The sequence below is a fragment of the Podarcis tiliguerta genome, assembly GCF_965153285.1.
Source record: "Podarcis tiliguerta genome assembly, chromosome: 12".
Lineage (NCBI taxonomy): Eukaryota > Metazoa > Chordata > Lepidosauria > Squamata > Lacertidae > Podarcis > Podarcis tiliguerta.
In genome coordinates this window covers 12669643-12693669 of record NC_139545.1, presented here as the reverse complement: position 1 = coordinate 12693669, position 24027 = coordinate 12669643, and the positions used below count along the sequence as shown (strand labels likewise).

The 24027-nt window shown below is 43.5% G+C and overlaps 1 protein-coding gene across 1 annotated transcript; it reads right to left on the bottom strand.

Moving 5' to 3' along the window:
- Positions 1–1066: 1066 nt before the first annotated feature.
- Positions 1067–22637, bottom strand: EXOSC7 (exosome component 7). The gene is made up of 8 exons (XM_083405173.1): positions 22419–22637; positions 20376–20477; positions 19041–19135; positions 10848–11013; positions 10477–10547; positions 5359–5479; positions 3124–3279; positions 1067–1297 (listed from the first exon to the last, which is right to left on the bottom strand). Exons 1-8 carry the CDS (start codon positions 22473–22475, stop codon positions 1193–1195), a joined length of 873 nt encoding a protein of 290 aa, XP_083261299.1. The 5' UTR covers positions 22476–22637; the 3' UTR covers positions 1067–1192.
- Positions 22638–24027: the final 1390 nt, after the last annotated feature.

The window sequence follows — 24027 nt, the reverse complement described above, 5'->3', positions numbered from 1 at the left end:
ACATCAAATTTCCTATATGAATTCTAAAATTACAAATGTTCTTAAAATCCTGACACTGTATTAACCTGTTTACAATACTTTTGCAAATTCTCCCCATTCTTTTTAAAATTTATTATCATCTTGATTTCTGAGCTTTCCAGTTCGTTTCGCCATTTCAGCATAGTCCATTAACTTGGTTTGCCAATCTACTTTGGTCAAGACTGCTTCCTTTTTCCATCTTCCTGCATCAATACTTAGCCTGGTACATCTTATGCCACAATAACCACGACAACATTGACTTCAGCATGTGTAGTGAGCTAAGAACCATGCAGAAAATCAGTTTCGGCATCATGAGTGCCCCTCAATCAGAGGCGGGGAAATTCTGGCCAGAGAGACCTCCCCCATTCACCTTCTCCCCAATTCGGGCAAGCCATGCCAACCTGCCCTACACCTGAGGTCAGGTATGACGTTAACTGAGAGGCTGGTAAAGATGGGGCTGAGATCAAAGGCTTAGCCTGGTTGTCAAGAGCTTGGGAAGCACTGCTGAAAAGGTTCCCCACCCCAACCAAGATGGATGGGGCAAGGCAGAGATGGAGAACCTCAGGCTTGGAGGTCAAATTTCTATCTAGCCCACAGCACTCTCCCCAGGGCACACTCTCAATGGCCTGCTAGGTGTACTGGCCAGGCTAGAATGGGCCCTAGCACTGGCTGGCTTCACGGTTTTTCCTGTGTCGTGATTTTTCCGGTGCCTGCTTTTGTGATTTGCTGCCCCCTGCAGGAGGCAGAGGAGAGTTGAGCTGGCAGAGTTAACAGGGGCTGCAGGAAGTGAGAGAAGCACTGGCTAGCTTCACATTCCCCCCCACATTGTGATTTTTGCATCACACACACACACACACACACACACACACACACACACACAGATTCATGATATATTACCAGATCTAAAATTATGAAACCGGTATCACAATGTGGACTTGAAACTGGTTTTGGACGATATAGCGACATATCACTCAGCCCTAGTGTTGATCAAATCTTTTAATTTTGCCACCAACGCCCATTGAGAAAAGAGCTGAAATGACAAGTGTGGGAGAGGAAACCACCTTTATTTAACAAATATATAGCCATCTTTGTAAAAAAAAAAAAAAAAAAGCAAATCTGAACAAACAAACAAACAAGCCCAGTCCTTGACAGATGTTTAATGTAACAACGAGGCTCATCCCAGGAATCCAACTTTTTTCCGTGTAGGTCCAAGACTTTCTTCTTTATCCAAGGCAGATTGCAAAGAGGTGTGCAACAATTTGCCCACCCTTTTTCCAGTCTGAAATGAAAAGACAAAAACCAATGTGTGGCAGGAGAATTTAACTGTAAAAAGAAGAAGAATCCACAGAGAAGCTTCCTTCTTTTGTGGAAATGTTTTTCTTTAAAAGTTAATACCTACCTCTCTGCTTTTTCTCTACCTTCTATTTGTTTTGCTGTTGGCGGGTGTAGAGATTTGGGGTTTAGTGGATCTGAGCATCACCAGTTTTTTGTACTGTGAAGTGGATATTTTGTGGTGCCCAGGACTTATCAGATTTCCAAATATGTCCCCAGACCCCCCCAAAAAAGTTGGAGATCTCTGTCTAGTTGATGAAAAGTTCCACTTGCTAACAACCCAGTGGAGTTTTGAGTTATAGACTTACACATTCCCCCTAGACTTTAGTGTCTAGCCTTTCAGACCAGAAGAAGCTCTGAGCTAACATTATCTCTCTCTCCCCCTGCAGATCTTGACAACAGTAGTGAATCAGAAGGGTTAGCATGAAAAACTCTAGCCTCCCACTGGAAGCAAAAAATGTTCTCTCTAACAGCATTTTAGCTTTCTTGATACCTGCAAAGATTATAGGGAAGATGCAGAAAATACTGCTACAGGTCATGGAGGAAAAACAAAGCACAACAACTTCGCCAATGCTGTATGTCTTGGAATGGAAATAAAAGAATTTAACCTTTTGAATCTCTTGAATATCTTTAGAGGGAGGGAGTGTAAGCCATAGACATAAAAGTAATGGAACAAAGACATGACTACAATAAGTATGATATAGATTTGAAAACTATAGACAAACAATGTGTACTATAAATACACCCAACCTGGATCGTAATTCAATTTACTTTCCCAAAGCTATCTTGTACCTGTCATTTTGTGGGCTTTATGGAATTATTGTCTGCCTCAAGGCTGGCAAACATAATGGAATTCAAGACTCAGGGTCAATATGTTAGTGCATTTAAGAATGCTAAGGAGTTATGAAACTGTTAAAAAACATGTTCTCCAGCATTTTCCTTTACATCTTGGTTGCCCCAGCAAAAATATTCATTCCATTTCCTATGAAAAGACTCTGATCACCATTTCAGATGAGTGGGCAACACAATATAAAAAATATCTATATAAACGTCATTTTTAAAACAGGAATCCTTGTTTGTTAACTGTAATAACTAAATGCTTTTGATTGATATAAACTGTCTTTTAGCTGTCTTTTGAGATATTTGGAGGTTAGATTTTTAAAACCAAAATAGGTTGATAGCTCAACCTTTCTGCTGCATAGTGGTACCTTGGTTCTCAAACACCTTGGTACTTGAACGACTTGGAACTTGAACGCTGCAAACCCGGAAATAAGTGTTCCGGTTTGCGAACTTTTTTTCGGAAGTTGAATATGCTCCGTTCTGAGTGTTACGCTTCCATTTTAAGTGCCACACTTCCATTTTGAGTGTTACGCTGAAGTCTGTCTGTCTTTGCTATTTATTTTGCATTTTTGTGGCTTTTTTGTTTTGTTTTTGTGACTGTGTGGAATCCAGTTCAGTTACTGATTGATTGATTGATTGTGTGTGTGACTGCAGTACATTGTTTATTGCTTTCATTTTATGGATCAATGGTCTCGTAAGATAGTAAAATTCATGTTAAATTGCTGTTTTAGGGGTTGTTTTTAAAAGTCTGGAATGGATTAATCCATTTTGCATTACTTTCTATGGGAAAGTGTGCCTTGGTTTTGGAACGCTTTAGTTTTGGAACAGACTTCCAGAAGGGATTAAGTTTGAGAACCAAGGCACCACTGTACTTATTAATGTGCTCAAAAATCCCACTACGGCTTGATTTACAACAACCTGACCACATCTTACCTCCATCATCTCAAATATGCTTTCTGGATCAAGGCTCCCCCTTCCCACTTTCTTCATACAGGTTAGGACACCTCGACTGGTCACAGAAATGAGGAGGCTAGCCAGAGAACACGCTTCCTCCTGAAGTGTGGCATCCACTACATGCCTATAGCCGATCTGGAAAAGCAACGGCAAACAAACGTAAACTGCAATCCTATACCTTGGTTCCCAAACGGCTGTTTTGGAAGATATCAGCGCCTGAATGCCGAAAACATGGAAGTAAATGCTCTGGTTTTTGAACGTTTTTCAGAAGCCGAATAGCTTCCAGGGAGCGCCCCCCCCCTTTTCTCTCCATTTACTTTGCTGAACACCCTTTGATCTTCAGTTGTCGAACAGTCTTCTGGAACAGATTATGTTCGACAACTGAGGTTTGACTATACAGTGGTACCTCGGGTGAAGAACTTAATTCGTTCTGGAGGTCCATTCTTAACCTGAAACTGTTCTTAACCTGAAGCACCACTTTAGCTAATGGGGCCTCCTGCTGCCGCTGCTGCGCAATTTCTGTTCTCATCCTGCGGCAAAGTTCTTAACCCGAGGTACTATTTCTGGGTTAGCGGAGTCTGTAACCTGAAGCGTCTGTAACCCGAGGTACCACTGTACAGTTCTCTGCGAGTAAGGCAGGTGAACACAGTGGGACTTACTTCCAAGTAAACATAGGGCTTGTCAGCATTATTTAGCTGTTAATCCATTCCCCATCCCCCTCATTCAAATTAGACCAGAGTAATCTACACCCTCACGTAATTGAATATGTATATGCAGAGCAACTCTAGCCTTTCCTGTTCATATCTCTAGGCACTCCCTTTTGTGTTTATTCCTTCCTTATAATCTGTTGATTCTATTACACCAATTAAGTACAAAGTGTGCAAAGAGCTGCACATGCACCATTGTGGTTTGTTTGTTTTTTAATCCCCACCTGAGAAGTGTGTGAAAACACAGGCAGGTGATTGCAAATTCGCTTGTGCATATTTATACTGGTTTTTTTGGGTGAAAAATCCAAGGGGTAAAAAGAAATATATATATATATATATATATATATGGCTAAGTTCTTCACACAACCTTACTAGCACCATGGAAAAGAAATGAAAACAACTGAAAATTTATTTGTACCAGTGCTTTTGTACCAGTTTTTATTTGTACCAGTGCTTCACTATGAAGTTGTTAAGTAAGGGCAACACTTTTTAACAACAACAAAAAGAAGTGCCAGTACTGCATAGCTTTGAGTACCCCCTGAAAAAAACCGCTGCCTAGCACTGCCTTTTCAGATCACTGCCCAATATATCTGGTTTACAAATTTTATACAGTATGCGGTTTGTTTGTGCAACTTTCTGGTTTTGTGCAATTCTGAGGGAGGAAAGTTAGAATAATACTGACAAATAACACGGGGAAGGAATTCTAGAACCGCAGCATTTTAATCCAGAATTCTCATACAATTAATTCACCAAAAGACCAAGCCAAGATGAAGAGAATCCCTCGAAAGCGACTGTTTTCTGTAAACCTAACGTTTTCAAACCGCAAACCCTTTTTCCATACGTGTCAAAATGGCTTCTCAAATCACTGCTATAGAATAGTCAACCACGTTGTTAAAGGTGTTAATGGACAGAGTTCCATTTCTAAGCAGAGAAAGTATAATAATAATAATAATAATAATAATAATAATAATAATAATAATAAAATACCACCACACAAACACACAAACAAAATACCTAATCTCTCCCATACTGGAAACTCAAGAACCTAGAAAGAAATAGTGAAATAATCTGATGGTTTCCATGGCAGTGTCCACAATAAAAATGGCAGGTCCGCCTTCTGTATTAGAAGGTACAGTGGTGCCTCGCAAGACGAAAAGAATCCGTTCCGTGAGTCTCTTCGTCTAGCGGTTTTTTCGTCTTGCGAAGCAAGCCCATTAGCGGACTAGCGCTATTAGCGGCTATTAAAGGCTTAAGGGATTAGCGGATTAGCTGCTAAAAGGCTATTAGCAGCTTAGTGCCTTAGAAAAAGTGGGTGGGACATTTTCGTCTTGCGAAGCAAGCCCATAGCAAATTCGTCCTGCGAAGCACCTCCAAAACGGAAAACCCTTTCGTCTAGCGGGTTTTCCATCTTGCGAGGCATTCGTCTTGCGGGGCACCACTTGCGGGGCACCACTGTATTTTCAAAACAAGCCCATAGGAGATAAGCTCAGAATTGTCAGTGACTTACTTTGCTTAGTGTGACAATACAAGGTACATTATCTACATTCAGTCGAATACAGTCAAAAGGATCATCAGAAAGTTCAATTTCCCGTCCACCTTCATCCTCCAAAACGCGTACTTTGGGTATTCTAAAGAAAGCAGAAGGTGATGTCAAATTAAGATGTCATTTCTGCACATATTGCCACAGGGAATCATTCCATTTCCTATGAATATGCTGAGATTAGTTTCCAAAGAGAGATCCTATTAGCTTTCATACCACAGAAGAGCATCTCACCCAACACCAAAACAATTAAGAGAACATTAGTTTGCAGAAGATATAGCTCAGTGATGGAGCATCTTTCTGAGAGGTACAGCTTTTTAACCTGGCAACATGAGGGGGAAAACCACACCATATTTACCATTTAAAAAGGATATATTGTGACTGTAGTTAGTGCAGAAATGGCAATTATCTTTGTTGTCATTGGTCAGTAAGCAGTTTAAACAATAAAAATGGGAAGAGACCCAATTCATTTTCCAAATAGGGAGGCTTTCCACAAAATCGCAGGGTGTGTGTGTTCTTTTCCTTATCTGAACTTTTAAAAAATGGAAGCTGTATCTAAATGATTTAGAGCAGCTTCCCGTCTGTAAAAAAGAAAAGGCACATTCCCAGCATAATACGGTTCATTCCATTCTAAAGCTGAGGTCATTTAAAATAAACAGCCGAGAAGTGTTTTGGACCGCTTTTCAAAGCAGCTGTGCCAAAGTGTTATGTAGGTTTTATATAATATAATGAGAAACAAAAAACAAGGCAAGATGTTTTCAACTAGGCTGTTTGGCAAAGTTAGGAAGCCTGATGGAGTTACAGCAGCCCTGAGATCTTATGACGAAGTATGTAAATCAATCAGACAGACAGACAGACAGACAGACAGATAAACACTAAAGAAGGATGATGATGATGATAATAATAATAATAATTTTTACAGTGGTGCCTTGCAAGACGAAAAGAATCCGTTCCGCGAGTCTCTTCGTCTAGCGGTTTTTTCGTCTTGCGAAGCAACCCCATTAGCGGATTAGCGGATTAGCGCTATTAGCGGCTATTAAAGGCTTAAGGGATTAGCGGATTAGCTGCTAAAAGGCTATTAGCAGTTTAGTGCCTTAGAAAAAGGGGGTGGGGTGCGAAAAAAAATCGCAGGAACTCGCAAGACATTTTCGTCTTGCGAAGCAAGCCCATAGCAAATTTGTTTTGCGAAGCACCTCCAAAACGGAAAACCCTTTTGTCTAGCGGGTTTTCCGTCTTGCGAGGCATTCGTCTTGCGGGGCAGCACTGTATTTATACCCCGTCCCCAGCCAAGGCCGGGCTCAGGGCGGCTAACAAGCAGTATTAAAAATAAGTTGAATGAATACAACTTAAAAACAAGATTAAAATACAACATTAAAATACTGAAACATTAAAATATTAAAATGCAGCCTCATCACAGGAGAAAGGAAAAAAGAAAGAGGGGGAGGGAATCAAACTGGCTCCAAGCCAAAGGCCAGGCGGAACAACTCTGTCTTACAGGCCCTGCGGAAAGAAATCAGATCCTGCAGGGCCCTGGTCTCATGAGACAGAGCGTTCCACCAGGCCGGAGCCAGTGTTGAAAAGGCCCTGGCTCTGGCTGAGGCTAATCTAACTTCCTTAAGGCCCGGGACCTCTAGGGTGTTGCTATTTATGGACCTTGAGGCTCTCCGTGGGGCATACCAGGAGAGACGGTCCCGTAGGTACGAGGGCCCTAAGCCGTGAGGAACACTGGAGAATTCCCCCTACCCCCTTCCTTGGGCTGGGCAATTATTTATATATTGAAATATCATCAAAAACCAGTTTGAAGTCCATATATTGATACTGGTTTCATAATTTTTTGACCTGGCAACGTATCGTGAATCATGGTGTGTGTGTGTGATGCGCAAATCACAATATGGGAAAAACCATGAAGCCAGCCAATGGCTTCTCTTGATTTCTGCAGCCCCTGTTATCTCTGCTGGTTCCATTCTCCCCTGCCTCCTGCAGGGGACAGCGAATCTCAAGAGCAGGCGCCGGCAAAAAATCAGGATGCAGGAAAAACCATGATGCCAGCCAATGCCTCTACATAGCTCCATCCTTATTTCAGACATCGTGATCTATTGGTATATCACGATGTTGAAAACCAGCTAATACCCAGCCCTAGTGTTCGCCTCTCCATCCTTATTTAAGACATCATGATACATCAATATATCACACTGTTTCGCTGGTGCGATATTGTGATGGTGAAAACCAGCTATCGCCCAGCCCTACTCCAGCCCCTGCCATCCCTTTCAAATTTATTCAGTCAAATGTACCTGAAATGACTAGAGATTAATTCTGGTTATAGGCATGTTTCCTGCTTGTCTGGATCTACCATAGCCATGTGTCTGCGCAACCAAGAGTACATTTTATATCTAAGTTGAACCTGTTGTATCCTATTGAACTGACTAACAGGAAGTGGTGCAAAGGTGTGGGATGGGAACAGGGTCTCTGTTGCGGCGTTGTGGGATATCTACCCTGAAGCTACCACCACAATATTGGCTCGGGACTGTTTCAAATTGGGTGACTTTTGCTCAGCCCTGTGGGAGCTCTCTTGCAGGGTTCAACTTGGTCATGCATGTAATTCAACATCTATACAAAGCTGCTGAGAGCTGTCTCTGGGACATGAAGTCACCAGGATGGCAATGACGCACAGTTCTGTCTCTAGGTTCCACTGGTACCAAGTCCTGAACTAGCACTGGGAGTATATGGTGGTCATGCAAGGTAATAAAAACCTTTTAAAAGGTAAAGGGACCCCTGACCATTAGGTCCAGTCGTGGCCGACTCTGGGGTTGCGGCGCTCATCTCGCTTTATTAGCCGAGGGAGCCGGCGTACAGCTTCCGGGTCATGTGGCCAGCCTGACTAAGCCACTTCTGGCGAATCAGAGCAGCGCACGGAAACGCCGCTTACCTTCCCGCTGGAGCGGTACCTATTTATCTACTTGCACTTTGCTGTGCTTTTGAACTGCTAGGTTGGCAGGAGCAGGGACCGAGCAACGGGAGCTCACCCCATCACGGGGATTCAAACCATCGACCTTCTGATTGGCAAGTCCTAGGCTCTGTGGTTTAACCCACAACGCCACCCGCGTCCCAAAAACCTTTTGGGAGATGATATATAATGAAATGAAAAAACATGTTCAAAATAATGTTTGTTTAAAAAACCAGATGCTTTTTTATTAGGAATTATAGGTACCTAGATTCCAAAGGCTCGGAAAAGACTATTTATGTATGCGACAACGGAATCACGGATGTTATTAGCCCAGAGGTGGAAAGAAGAAACAGTCCTGACCAGGGAAGAATGGCAAACCAAGTTGATGGAGTATGCTGAAATGGCAAAACTAACTGGAAAGCTCAGGAACCAAGAGGACAAGAACTTTGGGGGGAAATTTATAATTTATTTAAGAGACCATTGTAAGCAAATGGAAACATTGGCCGGATTTTAATCTCACTTGTAAGGTAACAAAGACTACGGATAAACTAGATGGACAAAAATGTGGATGTGCAGTTGCAAGCGGTGAAATTACGACCCATTGGGGGGGCGGGGAGTCTCGAGATTCAAAGAAATCCCTTTATATGTCTTTGTAATTGATTTTGTAAATTTTAAATTGAAATTTGTAAATTTTAATTTGTAAAATCAAATATAAATTATTTTCAAAAAACAAACAGACAAAAAAACTAGCGTTGGGAGGTTGTAAAGGGTGAGTTAAAAACAAACTAGAGACAATCCAAACAAGACGGAAGTGCTATGTGTGAGCGATTGACGCATCCAGGAGTTGGAAAAACTACCTGTCCTTAATGAGGCTGCACTCTTGTTGAAGGAGCAAGTGCGTAGGTTTGAGGTGCTCGTGGAACCATCTTAGTCCATTGAGTCCCAGATAGCCTCAGCGGATAGGAGTGTCTATACCCATTTTCAGCTGGTACACCAAATGGCTTGTGACATCCTAAAGCAGGCATAGGCAAACTCCAGCCCTCCAGATGTTTTGAGACTACAATTCCCATCATCCCTGACCACTGGTCCTGCTAGCTAGGGATGATGGGAATTGTAGTTCCAAAACATCTGGAGGGCCGCAGTTTGCCTATGCCTGTCTTAAAGATTAACACATTTAATTATGGCATAAGCTTTCTTGGACGAGAGTCCACTTCGAAGAAGCGGGGGTGGTTTGCTGCAAGTAGTGAATTCAGAGATGAGTGGCATGCAAAAAATCACAGACAGTGAGATTTCATTAGAACTGGACGGATGAAAAATAAGCAAAGTGACCTGTAACAGCAGCAGTGACAATGAAACAGCATTTGTGATCGTCTCTATTTGCCACTGTCTGTAGTTTTTGCACTTTATGTCCTTCTAATCTCACCGATTAAAAAGCAGAGACATCACCTTGCCAACAAAGGTCCGTATAGTTAAAGCTATGGTTTTCCCAGTAGTGATGTATGGAAGTGAGAGCTGGACCATAAAGAAGGCTGATCGCTGAAGAATTGATGCTTTTGTATTATGGTGCTGGAGGAGACTCTTGAGAGTCCCATGGACTGCAAGAAGATCAAACCTATCCATTCTTAGGGAAATCAGCCGTGAGTGCTCACTAGAAGGACAGATCCTGAAGCTGAGGTTCCAATACTTTGGCCACCTCATGAGAAGAGAAGACTCCCTGGAAAAGACCCTGATGTTGGGAAAGACTGAGGGCACAAGGAGAAGGGGACGACAGAGGACGAGATGGTTGGACAGTGTTCTTGAAGCTACCAGCATGAGTTTGACCAAACTGCGGGAGGCAGTGAAAGACAGGAGTGCCTGGCGTGCTCTGGTCCATGGGGTCACAAAGAGTCGGACACAACTAAACGACTAAACAACAACAACAATCTCACAGATTACACAAACACACACACACAATATGCATATATAAATACGATTGAGGATTACACTTGACTTGTCTGATGAAGTGAACCCTAGTCCGCAAAAGCTTATACCATAATAAATTTGTTAACTTGTTATGGTGCCAGAACACATTGTTTTGGCTGCAACAGAGACCTTTCCATTTTCCTCCGCAAGTTTATTTTAGAAAATTACGTGTGCCTTACCTGGTATTAAACAGTGCTGCCTTCACTGCAACAGAGATGGCATCAAACAAGTTTCCACCACACTCCAGTAACTGAAATGTTAAAAAAAGAAGTGTGTTTTACATGAATAGTCCATTCAGTTATATCGATCCTAGAACCTACAAGTGATAATCTGATTGTGGCAGATAGGCTTGTTCTTATCTTGACTTTTTAAATCAAGATACAGTCCTGAATGAGCAAAGGCTGACATTGAGGTTCAGGGTTGTGATGGCGTTTAAACTATCTGCCCTGACTTTGAGACAGAAACAATCTCATCAGAATTCAACCTGTCAACGGCTCGAGAAATTCTCTGAATATCTAGTTTCGATTAAGCTGAAGTTTGTTTTACTTACCAGGACATCGACGTAAAGCACCCAGCAGTGCTCTCGGGGAGCAATGCAAAGCAACTTCAAGTCAATGCTGCTCTCGTTGTTAAAAATTCTGTAGAGGGTATTTGCTATTTCAGTGCCCAGCTCTTCTCCGCCGCGGCCCTCAAATTCGGGAGTGGCATTGGCTGAGCTGAAAGGAAGAAATAAAAAATCAAAGCAGTTTTCACCTTTCAGGGATCTACGGCTCAGCAAAGGACATTAAATCTTGCCCTTTCCTTAGGAATAAGATTTAATAAACCAAAATAATAAAGGGAACAGAGAGCGCTATAGATTACCTGAAACAGGCAACAATATAGTTTGGTATCTCAGCTCCAGTTCTTTGTTACAGTCTAACTACTGTGGTTTGATGGAAATTAAGAACAATTGCTTTCTTCAGGTTAAGAGTAAGAAAAGAAAGTTGCATGGCTAACAATATAGCCTGTTAAACATGACAGGGGGAGAGAACAGATAACCTGACAGGAAGACTGGCATATTTTTAATTGGCCTCTCCTGTCCTGGGTATTTCTCTACTGAAAAAGTCTGATTGCCTTCAACAAGCGTCAGTCGTGATGGGCTCTAATCTTTTTAAAAATGCACACACCATTTCAAATATTCAAGGCAAAAATCAGCCTAATTAGAAGCTATTCCAGCAGAAGACACTGTGCAGCATACTAGAAGCCTACAGCTTTCAATGCTGCCCATCCTATTTCCTCCCATCTCCTACCTGGATTTAGAAGCTCTCAGGTCCACAGGATTTGGACCCACAGAAACAAATTGATGGACATAAGCTGAACTCAGAGGCGATGGAGCTTGAGAGCCAGATTAGGAGAGACGGTGCCCCGTTTGGACTGAGGAAGGGAAAATGGGCAGATTTTTGTATGGAGGGAGGCACTGAGGGAGAGATTGGAGATGCGGAGCCCTCTAGTCTCAAAGGGTCTTTGGAGTATGTCCTGGAGCATCTTTTGGACTACAGCTTCGAGTATGGAGTATGGGCCAATGTGTTGAGATGGAATCAAGGAGCTGCTAAGATGGAAACCCTTTGGGACTTAATCTTTGGCATTAAAAGAAATCTGCAGACAGGACAGGGAGATGAGTTAAGAGCCTCGGATAGAAGAGCACCAGGTTGATGGACTATATGGAACTGATAGAAAAGACTGACAAAACCAGGGAGAAGAGACGGTGGAAAAAGATTGGGAAAATTTTTAAAATTTTATTTAGCGTAATATAGCATAATTAAGGAATGTTGGGAAATGGTGGAATGAAATTATATGACTTTAGTAGAAATATGATAAGGACTTAAGTATAAATTTTAAGATAAGGTTAAAATAAATTAAGACAACTAAATGATAGAAAGCAGTGGAAGATGGAAAGGATTTGCTGATTTAATTATAAACTGGAATACAAAAATGGGAGGTGGGAGGAGGTCGAGGAAATAAGTCATTGAAAGATAAAGATATGGAAAATGGGTGTGTTTTTAAAGGTTTTTGCTTTTTACTGTTGTGTTGATGTATTGTTTTTTTCTTTTTTGATGTATTGTTTTTTAATTTTCTTTTTATTGTCTTTTTTCTTTTTTTCTTCTGTAACTATAAAACCCTTAATAAATATTATTTTTTTAAAAAAATAGAAGCTCTCAGGTCCACAACAGGCAGAAGTGGTTGCAAGGACCACCTCCTTTTCCTCCTCTCTGTAGGGAGACAAGTCAACAGCCCCTCACCAGTGCTTGGCATCCATTTGAGTCTAAGTCGGGAAGAGTTATTGGGCTATTGTTTCGTTCTTGTTTTTGTTATGCATTTTGTGTTTTTATCTTGTGTTTTTATGCCACAAACCACCCTGAAATCTTTAGATGAAGGGCAGTATACAAATTTAACAAAAAACAAAACAAAACGAGTCACAAGCCTTTGCAGGAGAGGCACTGCACCAACCCTCTATGAAGGAGGGTTTGAGTGCCTCTGGGGAAACAATCATAGCAGTCTTCATTAAGGGTATTAGTAAAAGTTTTATCGTATTTTTCGCTCTATAGGACGCACCGGGCCATAGGAGGGGGAGAACGGGGGGGAAATTTTTTTTTCTTGTTCTCCCCCTCTAAAACAAGGTGCGTTCAAGGTGCATTCACCCAAAGCCTCGGGAGTGCAGCAGGAGTACCCGCTGCACTCTGGAGGCTTCAGGCGGCTACCTTGGAAGCCTGGAGAGCGAGAGGGGTCAGTGCGCACTGACCCCTCTCGCTCTCCAGGCTTCAGTGAAGGCAACCCGAAGCCTCTGGAGTATGGCAGGAGTTCCCGCTGGGCTCCGGTGGCTTCAGATTCCTTTCGACCTGCTCTTTGGGGCTGGCACGCAGCCTTCCCGCTACCTCCCAAGCTTGTGGGGCTGGCAGTGGGGGGGAAGCGCTGCTTTCCCCCACCGCCAGTCTCAAAGATCCCTGAAGCCTTTGGAGCACAGCGGGACCTCGCGCTGCACTCCAAAGGCTTCGGGTTCCTTTCGCTGAAGCCAGGAGAGTCTTGCTCTCCCGACTTCAGCAAAAGGAACCCAAAGCCTTGTGTCCCGCTGCGCTCCAAAGGCTTCAGGGATAGTCACCCCGCTGAAGGCACACCCTTTGGGATGGCTGCGCAAAGCCCCCGCAGGGTTGCGGGGAGCCTTCACCCCGCTGCCCTGCGGAGGCTTTGCGCAGCCATCCCCAAGCTAGAACAGCGAGACGGAGCACTCCGCAGTGTTTCGTCTCGCTGTTCTGGCTTGGGGACAGCCTTTGTAGCCTCAGCAGGGCAGTGGGGTGAAGGCTTTGTGCAGCCGTCCGCAAGCTGTCCTTCCAGTGAGCACTCGGGGCTGATTTCCTAGATAGGTTTGATCTTCTTGCAGTCCATGGGACTCTCCAGAGTCTCCTCCAGCACCATAATTCAAAAGCATCAATTCTTTGGTGATCAGCCTTCTTTATGGTCCAGCTCTCACTTCCATACATCACAACGACGTGGAAGCACCAATCATAGCAAACCTTTAAGGGCAGGAGAAGCTGGTGTGGGAGGGATATGGAGGCAACCTCCTCACAGCAGCATCACTGCTACCAGGACAATGTGGGGCAGGGCAGAAGCAAGCTGGGACTATGTGGGTACACTGGTGGATCCATTCCACTGATCCTGTTTGCTGCGCAGCCCCTACACTTCATCTTAGCCAAAAGGCCGAGAAGCGATGTGTGCAGCCCCTGCTTCACCACTGTCCTGCTTCGATAGTAAGCAACAGTGCCCCTAGTGTTGGGAGGGCAGCATATAACTCTCAGTGCTCCCATTAAAGCGGGCCCTTAGGCATTTATCTTGTCCGCTTTCCTATAGCATGTGTGTTTCTCAAACTTGGGTCTCCAGCTGTTGTCAGACTACAACTCCCATAATCTCTGGCCACTGGTCTAACAATAGCTGGAGACCCAAGTTTGATAAATGCTGGCATATATAGCTGAATGGCAGGTACAGGTACTATTTTTCATAATACAAAAAATAGGCAGGATCTTCGCAAAGCATTTATCTCACATTGATTCTTTTTGAGTCAGTCCACAAGCAATTAGTCAGAAATGCAACATTTCTAAATAGTATACTTACAAAGGATCCTTACAGGTTTCCTAGGGAGAAGCAGCTTATAAAAAAAACAACTCCGACAATTATCTAATTTACCTGCACTATGCAATTTAGCCTCCAAGCACACTTGATTTTTAAATTGTGGCAAAGTTTTAATAGCCAATTTATATGAATATCAAATCACACAGTCATCTCTAGCGCACTGAGGGCGAGTTTGAAGTTATGTTTAATTAAAGGGCAGATTCACAGTTCTCATAGCAACACCTTGAGGTTGCCTCTTTGAACTTTGGCGTTTTAGAACTTTATTGCAGGATAACATTCCAATTAGAAAGCTAAGTAATACGCTACTCTGTGTCTGTTGCTGCTTCTGTCCATATCACCTTGTGCTAAATAGACAGAAGCATCCCCATTATAGACTTACATTTGGCCCCCACAAACCCACAATAGAATTTGTTTTTTAAAAAACAAAAGACTTTATAGGCAGAATCCTGCTCTGTATATGCATAAAAGCAGGATGCAGAGGCTTGGTGCAAGAGAGCAGGGTGGATCAGCCTTCCTCTCCAAATCACAATGATTAAAAGCCAGACAGAGCCGTATCTTAGTTTTCGAGAGCCTTGTGACTCAAACGTTTTGGCTCCTGAACGCCGCAAACTCGGAAGTTGAGTGTTCCGGTTTGCAAACTTTTTTTTGGAAGCCAAACGTCTGGCACGGCTTCTGAATGAGTGCAGGACGCTTCTGCAACCAATCGGAAGCCGTGCCTTGGTTTTCTAACGTTTTCAGAAGTCGAACGGACTTCCTGAATGGATTCCGTTTGAGAACCAAGGTACGACTGTAGTTAAGCATCTCCCTCAACAGCTGTCATTGCCAAGTGGCAGATACAAATAGGTTAGACTAGCCTATTAGCCCCATTTAGTTTTTTAAAAAATGTTTTTATTAAAGATTGTCAATTTTATTCAACGTGAGACACTAATGCTATAGACCAGTGGGTCCCAACTTTTTTTTGACCACGCCCCACCTAAGCAACTCTAAAATCCTGATTGCACCCCCCCCCCCCGTGATATATAATTTTTATTATTCAAAAAGTGAACTCCTATTCACGTGGAGGAAGCCTAAAGTAACTGTTAATGACTCATTCTCGAATTGCCCCCCTTAAAAATCAAATTGCCCCTCTGTGGGGCATGTGCCCCATGTTGGGAACCACGACTATAGACAGTATAAAGCTGGGGGAGAAGACGGGTGAGGAGAAGGGGAATAGTACACTTCCATTCTTTTACAAAGTGCATGTGCAAGGTTTGTGTGCCAGCGTCACATGTGTAGGTTCCATTCATTCATTAGTTTTCATTGGCATGGTTGGTTGCCTCTGGTGGACTGAAGTGAGTTTTGTTTGAGTGTGTGAGCGGGAGGCTAGCCTCACCTAGTTCATTGAAAGCGGAGCTGTTCCCCCATTCACGCTGCCCTTTCACTTTCACCACAGAAGCTGCACTTTATCTATATCCTTTATCAATAACCAGGGACGCGGGTGGCGCTGTGGGTTAAAGCCTCAGCGCCTAGGGCTTGCCGATCGAAAGGTCGGCGGTTCGAATCCCCGCGGCAGGGTGCGCTCCTGTTGTTCGGTCCCAGCGCCTGCCAACCTAGCAGTTCGAAAGCACCCCCGGGGGCAAGTAGATAAATAGGGACCACTTACTAGCGGGAAGGTAAACGGCGTTTCCGTGTGCGGCTCTGGCTCGCCAGAGCAGTGATGTCACGCTGGCCACATGACCCGGAAGTGTCTCCGGACAGCGCTGGCCCCTGGCCTCTTGAGTGAGATGGGCGCACAACCCTAGAGTCTGTCAAGACTGGCCCGTACGGGCAGGGGTACCTTTATCAATAACCACATCATGAGCAGTTGGAATAACTATGAACATTCCAGGATACTGTAGCGCAGTGATGACCAAACCTGGCCCTCCAGCTGTTTTGGGACCACAACTCCCATCATCCCTAGCTAACAGGACCAGTGGTCAGGGATGTTGGGAATTGTAGTCCCCAAACAGCTGGAAGGCCAAGTTTGGCCATCACTGCCAGCAGTTCTGCCAATGGTAGGGATTCTCACCGTCAGCCAGCTATTAGAAATTGGGCATGTGTGTCTATCTTATAAGAAATCCAGAAAACGATTTCATCCCACCCTGTACCCCAAGATTTAGGAAAATTATATTAATTAGACCTAAATCAAGTTAGTATCAACCTTGTATGTGTTTGCCATGCTCTTCAAAACTGGTTGCCCACTCTCCTGGCACAGATCCCTGAAGTCACTCTTAAGCATGCAACCACAAGCAAGAGTGCCAACCTCGTTTCTTATCTCAACAATGTGTACCAACATACACATTAAAAATTTTGGTGGAAGACTCTGATCCTCAATTTTATCTTACATTATCTCAGAAAGTGCAGGAGGGACCAGGACAGCAATTCAAAACGAGTTAATGATTTGACAACCCTTTAAAACGGAGAGGAGGAATTGTCAAAATGCTCCAGGTGTTCAAAAACGCTCAGTTAGCACCACCTAGCGGCAAGCCAATCATGTGCCAGAGATTGAAACCCCACCATTTCTAATTGTGGCAGAGAAGGCTCTACAGTTGCTTTTAGCATGCACAGTAAAAAATAAATAAAATGAAGTTTTTTAGCAATTTAAAGGAAATACAGAGATTTTAATCAATTTTTGTAAATTCCGCCCAGATGCTATTTCCAACAGACAAATCCTGGATATATCCCGGAAATCCCAGTGGGGAGCCCTATGGCAGCCCTAACAGTATACCAGTAGCTATATGTGCAGATCTAAAAGCACATATGTTCCTACTACAGCTCATAGTGCTCTTGCTGGCAATAGTCAGTGAAGGCGGTGAATGTCCTGTGTGAGTGTCTGGAGGCGGTTGAGGATGGATGGCGGCTAACACATTGAGGTTAAATCCTGACAAGACAGAAGTACTGTTTTGGGGAGACAGGGGGTGGGTGAGTGTGGGGGACTCCCTGGTCCTGAATGGGGTAACTGTGCCCCCGAAGGACCAGGTGTGCAGCCTGGGAGTCATTTTGGACTCACAGCTGTCCATGGAGGTGCAGGTCAATTCTGTGTCCAGGGCAGCTGTCTACCACCTCCATCTGGTACACAGGCTGAGACCCTACCTGCCTGCAGACTGTCTCGCCAGAGTGGTGCATGCTCTAGTTATCTCCTGCTTGGACTATTGCAATGAGCTCTACGTGGGGCTACCTTTGAAGGTGACCTGGAAAGTACAACTAATCCAGAATGCGGCAGCTAGACTGCTGACTGGGAGTGGTTGCCAGACCATATGACACTGGACCTGAAAGACCTACATCGGCTCCCAGTACTTTTCCGAGCACAATTCAAAGTGTTGGTGCTGACATTTCAAGCCCTAAATGGCCTTGGCCCAGTACAGTGGTGCCCCACAAGACGAATGCCTCGCAATACGGAAAACCCGCTAGATGAAAGGGTTTTCCGTTTTGGAGGTGCTTCGCAAAACGAATTTGCTATGGGCTTGCTTCGCAAGACGAAAATGTCTTGTGATTCCTGGGGTTTTTTTCCCCCTCCCCCCCTTTTTCCCAAGCCCCAAAGCCACTTAACAGCTGTTCGCTAAGCCGCTTGACAGCTGATCTAAGCCGCTTATCAGCTGATCTAAGCCGCTAATAGCCTTTTAGCAGCTAATCCGCTAATCCCTTAAGCCTTTAATAGCCGCTAATAGCTGCTAAACCGCTAATAGCGCTAATAGCACTAATCCGCTAATGGGCTTGCTTCGCAAGACGAAAAAAACCGCAAGACGAAGAGACTCGTGGAACGGATTCTTTTCATCTTGCGAGGCACCACTGTATACCTGAATAATAATAATAATAATAATAATAATAATAATAATAATAATAAGCTTTGCAAAGTGGTGTTATTGGGATGGGGCAAGGGTTTGGCCCACCATTGATTCACTGGTCCAGTTTCCAGAAAGGGACCTGAGATGGGAGTCATCTACTGTGCCAGCCTAGATCTGGCATAGCAAAAAGAAAGAAAAAACATGCCTCCTTTCAGTCTTGGTCTATAGCATCTGGCATGTCTTCAGAAGAAATGCTGCTCTGAATCTCATTGGCTCCTCTGCCCAGGGCTTATTTAAATTTTTTTGACTGCATGTACATTCTGGGCAGTATCTTGCTAACTACCAATGTCACCTTGAGAAATGCAAATTGCAGCAGAGAACTGAATGCAGTGTTCACTACTCTGGCGAAAAAGGCAAGGTCGTTATGGTGAAGGAAACTAATGAGGTACCACCACCACCATCAGCAGCAGGCGAAAGGGATTTGCAGAAAGGAATAGCCTACCGAGATCTGGTGAGGACTAGAAGGTTCTGTGTGTCCATTTTAGGAAAGGGGGGGGGACACTGGCCATGAGCAGAAGGAAGTAAAGAAATAAACTGCCAAATGCAAAAGATGGGGAAGGAAAAGGCAAAAAGGCAGTCAAAATAATGATTTGTTATCTGGCATTCTGAAATCCTTATAAAAAAGCAAACACAGAGCATATAGTCCTGCAACTAGCATCACTTTAAGGTTGCTGGTATTTAGTTAAATAGACCCCCCCTGTGGCCCATTTTGCACTAACCAATCCACAAAGAATTCCAAGTATCCTTCATTTGGTCTATCCAGCTTCGGTGCTCCCATTTCTGCCTTGACTCCAACCAGGATGTCTGTGTGCCCCTGTTGAAATAACAGCACTCTGCTACAGATGTTTTCCAAGTCTTATGATCTTACCAGCACACCTCACTTTAGTTTCTGTGTCGGCCAGTACTACCGAGTATTTCTCCTTAAAAAAACCAAAATGCCTTGAAAACACAATGGCAAACCTTTGAAGCACCTTCAAAGCACCGAAAGGGCCAACCAACTTAATATCACAATCTGATGCGGACTACTGTAGACACTCACTGCTAATAAACAGCATTGAGTCTGGTAGACTGTGAGATTAAGACTGTGAATATTTGTTGTTCCCAGTGCTTTTTTTCTAGAAAAACAGGTGCTGGCACTCATCATAAAATTGTTATAGTAAGTGCCACACTTTTTAACAACAAAAAGTGGTGCAGGTACTGCATATCCTTAAATACCCTGTAAAAAAGTACTGGTTGTTCAATACAATAATCCAATCGCTTTTCTGACAATTTACTTCTTCAGTCCCCTTTCCTGCAAATCTGTCTCCTCCACCCCCTCCCTTTTGATCCCTGCTTCTCACACCAATGCTTATTTTGTCTTCCTCCACTCACCCTTGCTTTTAGGTTTCCTGTTGCTTGGTTCCAAGACATTTTGGGTCTTCCTCTCACTGAGCTTGCCACCCCCTTAGCTTCCTTCTATGTTGGGCATTCAGCCAACTCTTTCCTCATTTCCTCCAACAGCAAACAGCCCCTAAGGCAGGCTTCCTCAACCTTGGCACTCCAGATATTTTTGAGACTACAATTCCCAGCATCCCTGATCACTGGTCCTGCTAGCTAGGATCATGGGAGCTGGAGGGCCGAGGTTGAGGAAGCCTGCCCTAAGCCAACGTCCTTTTCTCATTCATACTAACCTTTCATTTTCCATGCTGTATGCCATCCTTCTATTCCTTAAATACTACTGGGTGTTTAAGAACACAATTTTGCCAACTCAGTACGAACTGGGGAGTAATGGGCCACTACAACAGAATTATTAGTCTTGCATGTGGTTCTCCTTTCTATTTGTGTTCTACATGTTAATGTGACACATCTCTCTCCTGCAATATAAATGAACAATACATTTCCTGTGCCACAAAAATGTATGCCACTATAAATGAGTTACTTTTTCAGGTGCCACCAGACTGTTCTAGCTAGGGCAGGGCAGACCCAAACTATGTTTTAGCACTGTGCAGAGTGAGCTTCAACGAAAAATACAATATCATTAGCAATGTATAGAAGTCCCCGCAAGGCATACTTACAAGTTTTACTCTGGCAGACCCACTTGTATTAGATACTACATCTGTTTCCACTTCAGTACATCTGTAATCTTCACAACCACGGCCATCCACCCGAAGATCCTCCTGAAACAGTCATTTATCACAATGTGTTACCTAATGCCATTGATTGATCACACAAATAAATGTTGCTGAGCGAAGCAGACAAATGCATATTATTCACAAGCTTGTGATTATAAGTGAATGCCATCTCTCTCTCTCTCTCTCTCTCTCTCTCTCTCATTTTTATTAAATTTTCTAATGTACATTTCAAATTATGTTAAACAACCTTAAATCAATTACTTCCCTTCTTCTCTTTCCATGGTTCATTTTGCATACCATACATCCCTGCATGTTTTACATGAACTAAACCATTCAGTAATCCACTGTTTCAGCCCTCGAAACTTATTTACACTATTGAATTTATCTTAATGCTACCAGCATTTTTAAATAAACACAATTTTCACCCATATATTCAATAAACATTTTCCCAACTTCTTTGAATGTACGTTCTTGTTGTTCTCTTATACTATAAGTTAAATCTGCAAGCTGCGCGTATTCCATCAGTTTAAGTTGCCATTCTTCTTGGGACCTCACTCGTTTTCCATTTTTGGGCTAACAAAACACAGGCTGCAGTAGTAGCATACATAAATATGCTACTACCCAGGGAAGTTTGCCTGGCGCCTTCACTATACACCTTTAGGCGCCAGGCAAAAACGTTCCTTTTTAATCAGGCCTTTGCCTGATTTGATCTATATCCTATACAGTGGTACCTCGGGTTACAGACGCTTCAGGTTACAGACACTTCAGGTTACAGACTCAGGTTCAGGTTATGTGAACCGCTCTGAGACCTTTGTGTATAGGGTGGTATAGAAATGAAATGAAATTAATATTAATAATAATAATAATAATAATAGTCTTTTTTGACTCCTGGGAATTTCCCTCTGAATTATTCCCCCCCCCAAAAAAAAGGACTCTGGTTGGTTTTTTTGGAAAGGTACTTTTAAACATTTTTTTTCAATTTTTCACCTTGGTTGGAAGAAAAATCCACATCTGGCAACCAATGCACAACTTTGCTTTCTGATAGTACCACAGGTCTAAAAAGCCTGAGATTTTCACAGTCCTCTCATGGCCATGGCACTCATTTACCAAAAGCAATGTATTTAGCATTAACTTTGGAAGTGTATGCTTGATTCTGACCAAACAAAGCCTCCTGGAGCAAAAGGCAGTGTGGTGCAGTGGTTAGAGCAGAGGTGCACAGCCTGCTGCCCTCCAGATGTTGTTGGACTACACCTCCCATCATCCCTGATCACTGGCTATGATGGGAGGTGTCAGAGTAGGACCATGGTTCAAATCCCCATTTAGCCAGGAAGCTCATTGGGTGACCTGGAGCCAGTCACTGAACCTCAGTCTAACGTAGCTGACAGTAGTAGGGTTCCCATCTTTGTTTTGGCAAAATACAGAACGGGATGAGGTGGATGAATTATTTTTGCAGCCTAACAGGTTGGCCCCTCTGGAATATGTCACAAACAAATGCACGGATTTGTAAATCTGTCTGTGCTTTGCTACCCAGAGCTTAAATACATAACCTTTCACACACCCTGGGAGACATGTGTATTTGGAGAGAGAGAGAGAAAAAGATCTGAAATAACAGAACAAACTGCACCCCATATTAATTAGGATGGAGCATTTGTCATTGAAACACAGGACAATCCTGTATTATACAGGGCAGGTGGCAGCCCAGCCCCACAGGGTTGTTGTGGGGATTGAACCATCCCCCTTGAGTCCCATGGCGAAACAGGTGGGCTATAAATGCAATACATAAAATAATAATAATTAGTAATAATAATAATTAGTAACTGGGACAATCCTGAACGGGGACAGGGTCGTTGTGAGGAATTGAATGAGGAGGGGAAGAACCATCCCCCTTGAGTCCCTTGGAGAAAACAGGTGGGAAATAAATGCAAATAATAATAATAATAATAAAGTAACCGGCCCCAGACAGGCCTCCAGCCCCGCCTCAGTTACCTGGACGCCGTGCATGACGTACACTTTCTCCGCCTCGCTCAGCACCACAGACGCCATGGCGAGGACACCCTCACGCACATGCTCCGCCCTCCGAACGCCGCGCGCCCGGCCGTCGCCTTCAGCGAAAGGGCGCCCACTCCCGGCTTACCCACTTCTCCGGCGCTGTCTGATGACGCCCTCGCTCCTTCGCGCCCCCTCCACCCCTGCTTCCTGACCGCGCAGGCGCAGGCGTCCTCGCGCCTTTCCCGCCGAGCGGCTGGGCTTACGCGCACGCGCGTTGCAGATGCCCGGAATAATCTCTCTTAAAAGTGAGCGGTTGTTTTTTTGGGGACGCTCGTGACCGGTCAGTTCGCTCGTGTTTACTCCCGAGTAAGCGCAGGCGAGCCTGTGCATGGCCTCACGGTGGCTACAGATCCTCAGCTGTTGTCGGACTACAACTCCCATCATCCCTCAGCGTTGGTCCTGCTCGCTAGGGATGATGGGAGTTGTAGTCTTAACAATGGCTGGGGACCCACGTTTGAGAAACGCTGCGAGTTTAATGCCCAGTTTTCAGTTCTCGAGAAATCCTATGCCAGTCAAGGGAATGGATTCAGGGCAAAGGCAAGAAACCTCAGCCTGCCCTCAGCAATACAGTGGTACCTTGGTTCTCAGCCTTAATCCATTCCAATACCAAAGCGTTCCAAAACCAAGGTGCGCTTTCCCATAGAAAGGAATGCAGAACAGCTTAATTCGTTCCAGACTTTTAAAAACAACCTCTAAAACAGCAATTTAACATGAATTTTACTATGTAATGAGACCATTGATCCATAAAACAATCAATGTACTGTACTATAAAATAAACAAGACAGTATAGTATATGATAAAAAATAAAATAAAATACTGTTGATAGTCTTTGTTTGGATGGGGTGCTTTTATCCATTTCCGCAGTCACACAATCTATCAATCAACAGCTGAACTGGGTTCCACACAGTCACAAAAGCAAATTAACCAAAAAAGCCTCAAAAATGCAAAATAAATAGCAAAAACAAAATCGCCCCAAACAGTGGTACCTTGGTTCTTGAACTTAATCCATTCCGGAAATCTGTTTGACTTTCAAAATGTTCAAAAACCAAGGTGTGGCTTCCGATTGGTGCAGGCGCCCCGGAAACAATAGCTGACAGCTGCATCAGACGTTTGGCTTCTGAAAAGCGTTCAAAAACCAGAACATTTTGTATTGTCATTATTTTCTTGTGCTGAACCGCCCTGGGATTCTTGGGTGATCAGTTTAACAAATAATAATCAATGCCTCTTTTTCTCCCAGGCCTTTTAGCTGATTAAGCATTCTGTGGCCTTTTTAAATGTATTTGTACGGTTTATTATTGGTTCATTATTATTATTGGTTTATTTTTGTTTTGTGTGGTTAATTATTAGATGACGATTGGTTTATTTTTGTTTTGTGAGGTTTATTATTGGATGATGATTGGTTTATTATTATTATTGGATTATTACTTTTACTATTATTATTGGTTTATATTTTTATTATGTATTTTGTGTTGACATTGTTATTTTTCTATGGTGAACCGCCCCAGGCTCTTCTGGCGAAGGGAGGTATACCAATTTAGAAATAACA

Excerpts from the sequence above, each read along its gene's own strand:
- EXOSC7 (XM_083405173.1), bottom strand. The coding sequence starts at position 22,475 with ATGGCGTCTGTGGTGCTGAGCGAGGCGGAGAAAGTGTACGTCATGCAC. Across the intron at positions 19,136-20,375 it reads GGTCTGCCAGAGTAAAACTT|GGGCACACAGACATCCTGGT; the intron begins GTAAGTATGCCT and ends TTATTTCAACAG. Across the intron at positions 10,548-10,847 it reads TGCTTTACGTCGATGTCCTG|TTACTGGAGTGTGGTGGAAA; the intron begins GTAAGTAAAACA and ends TTAACATTTCAG.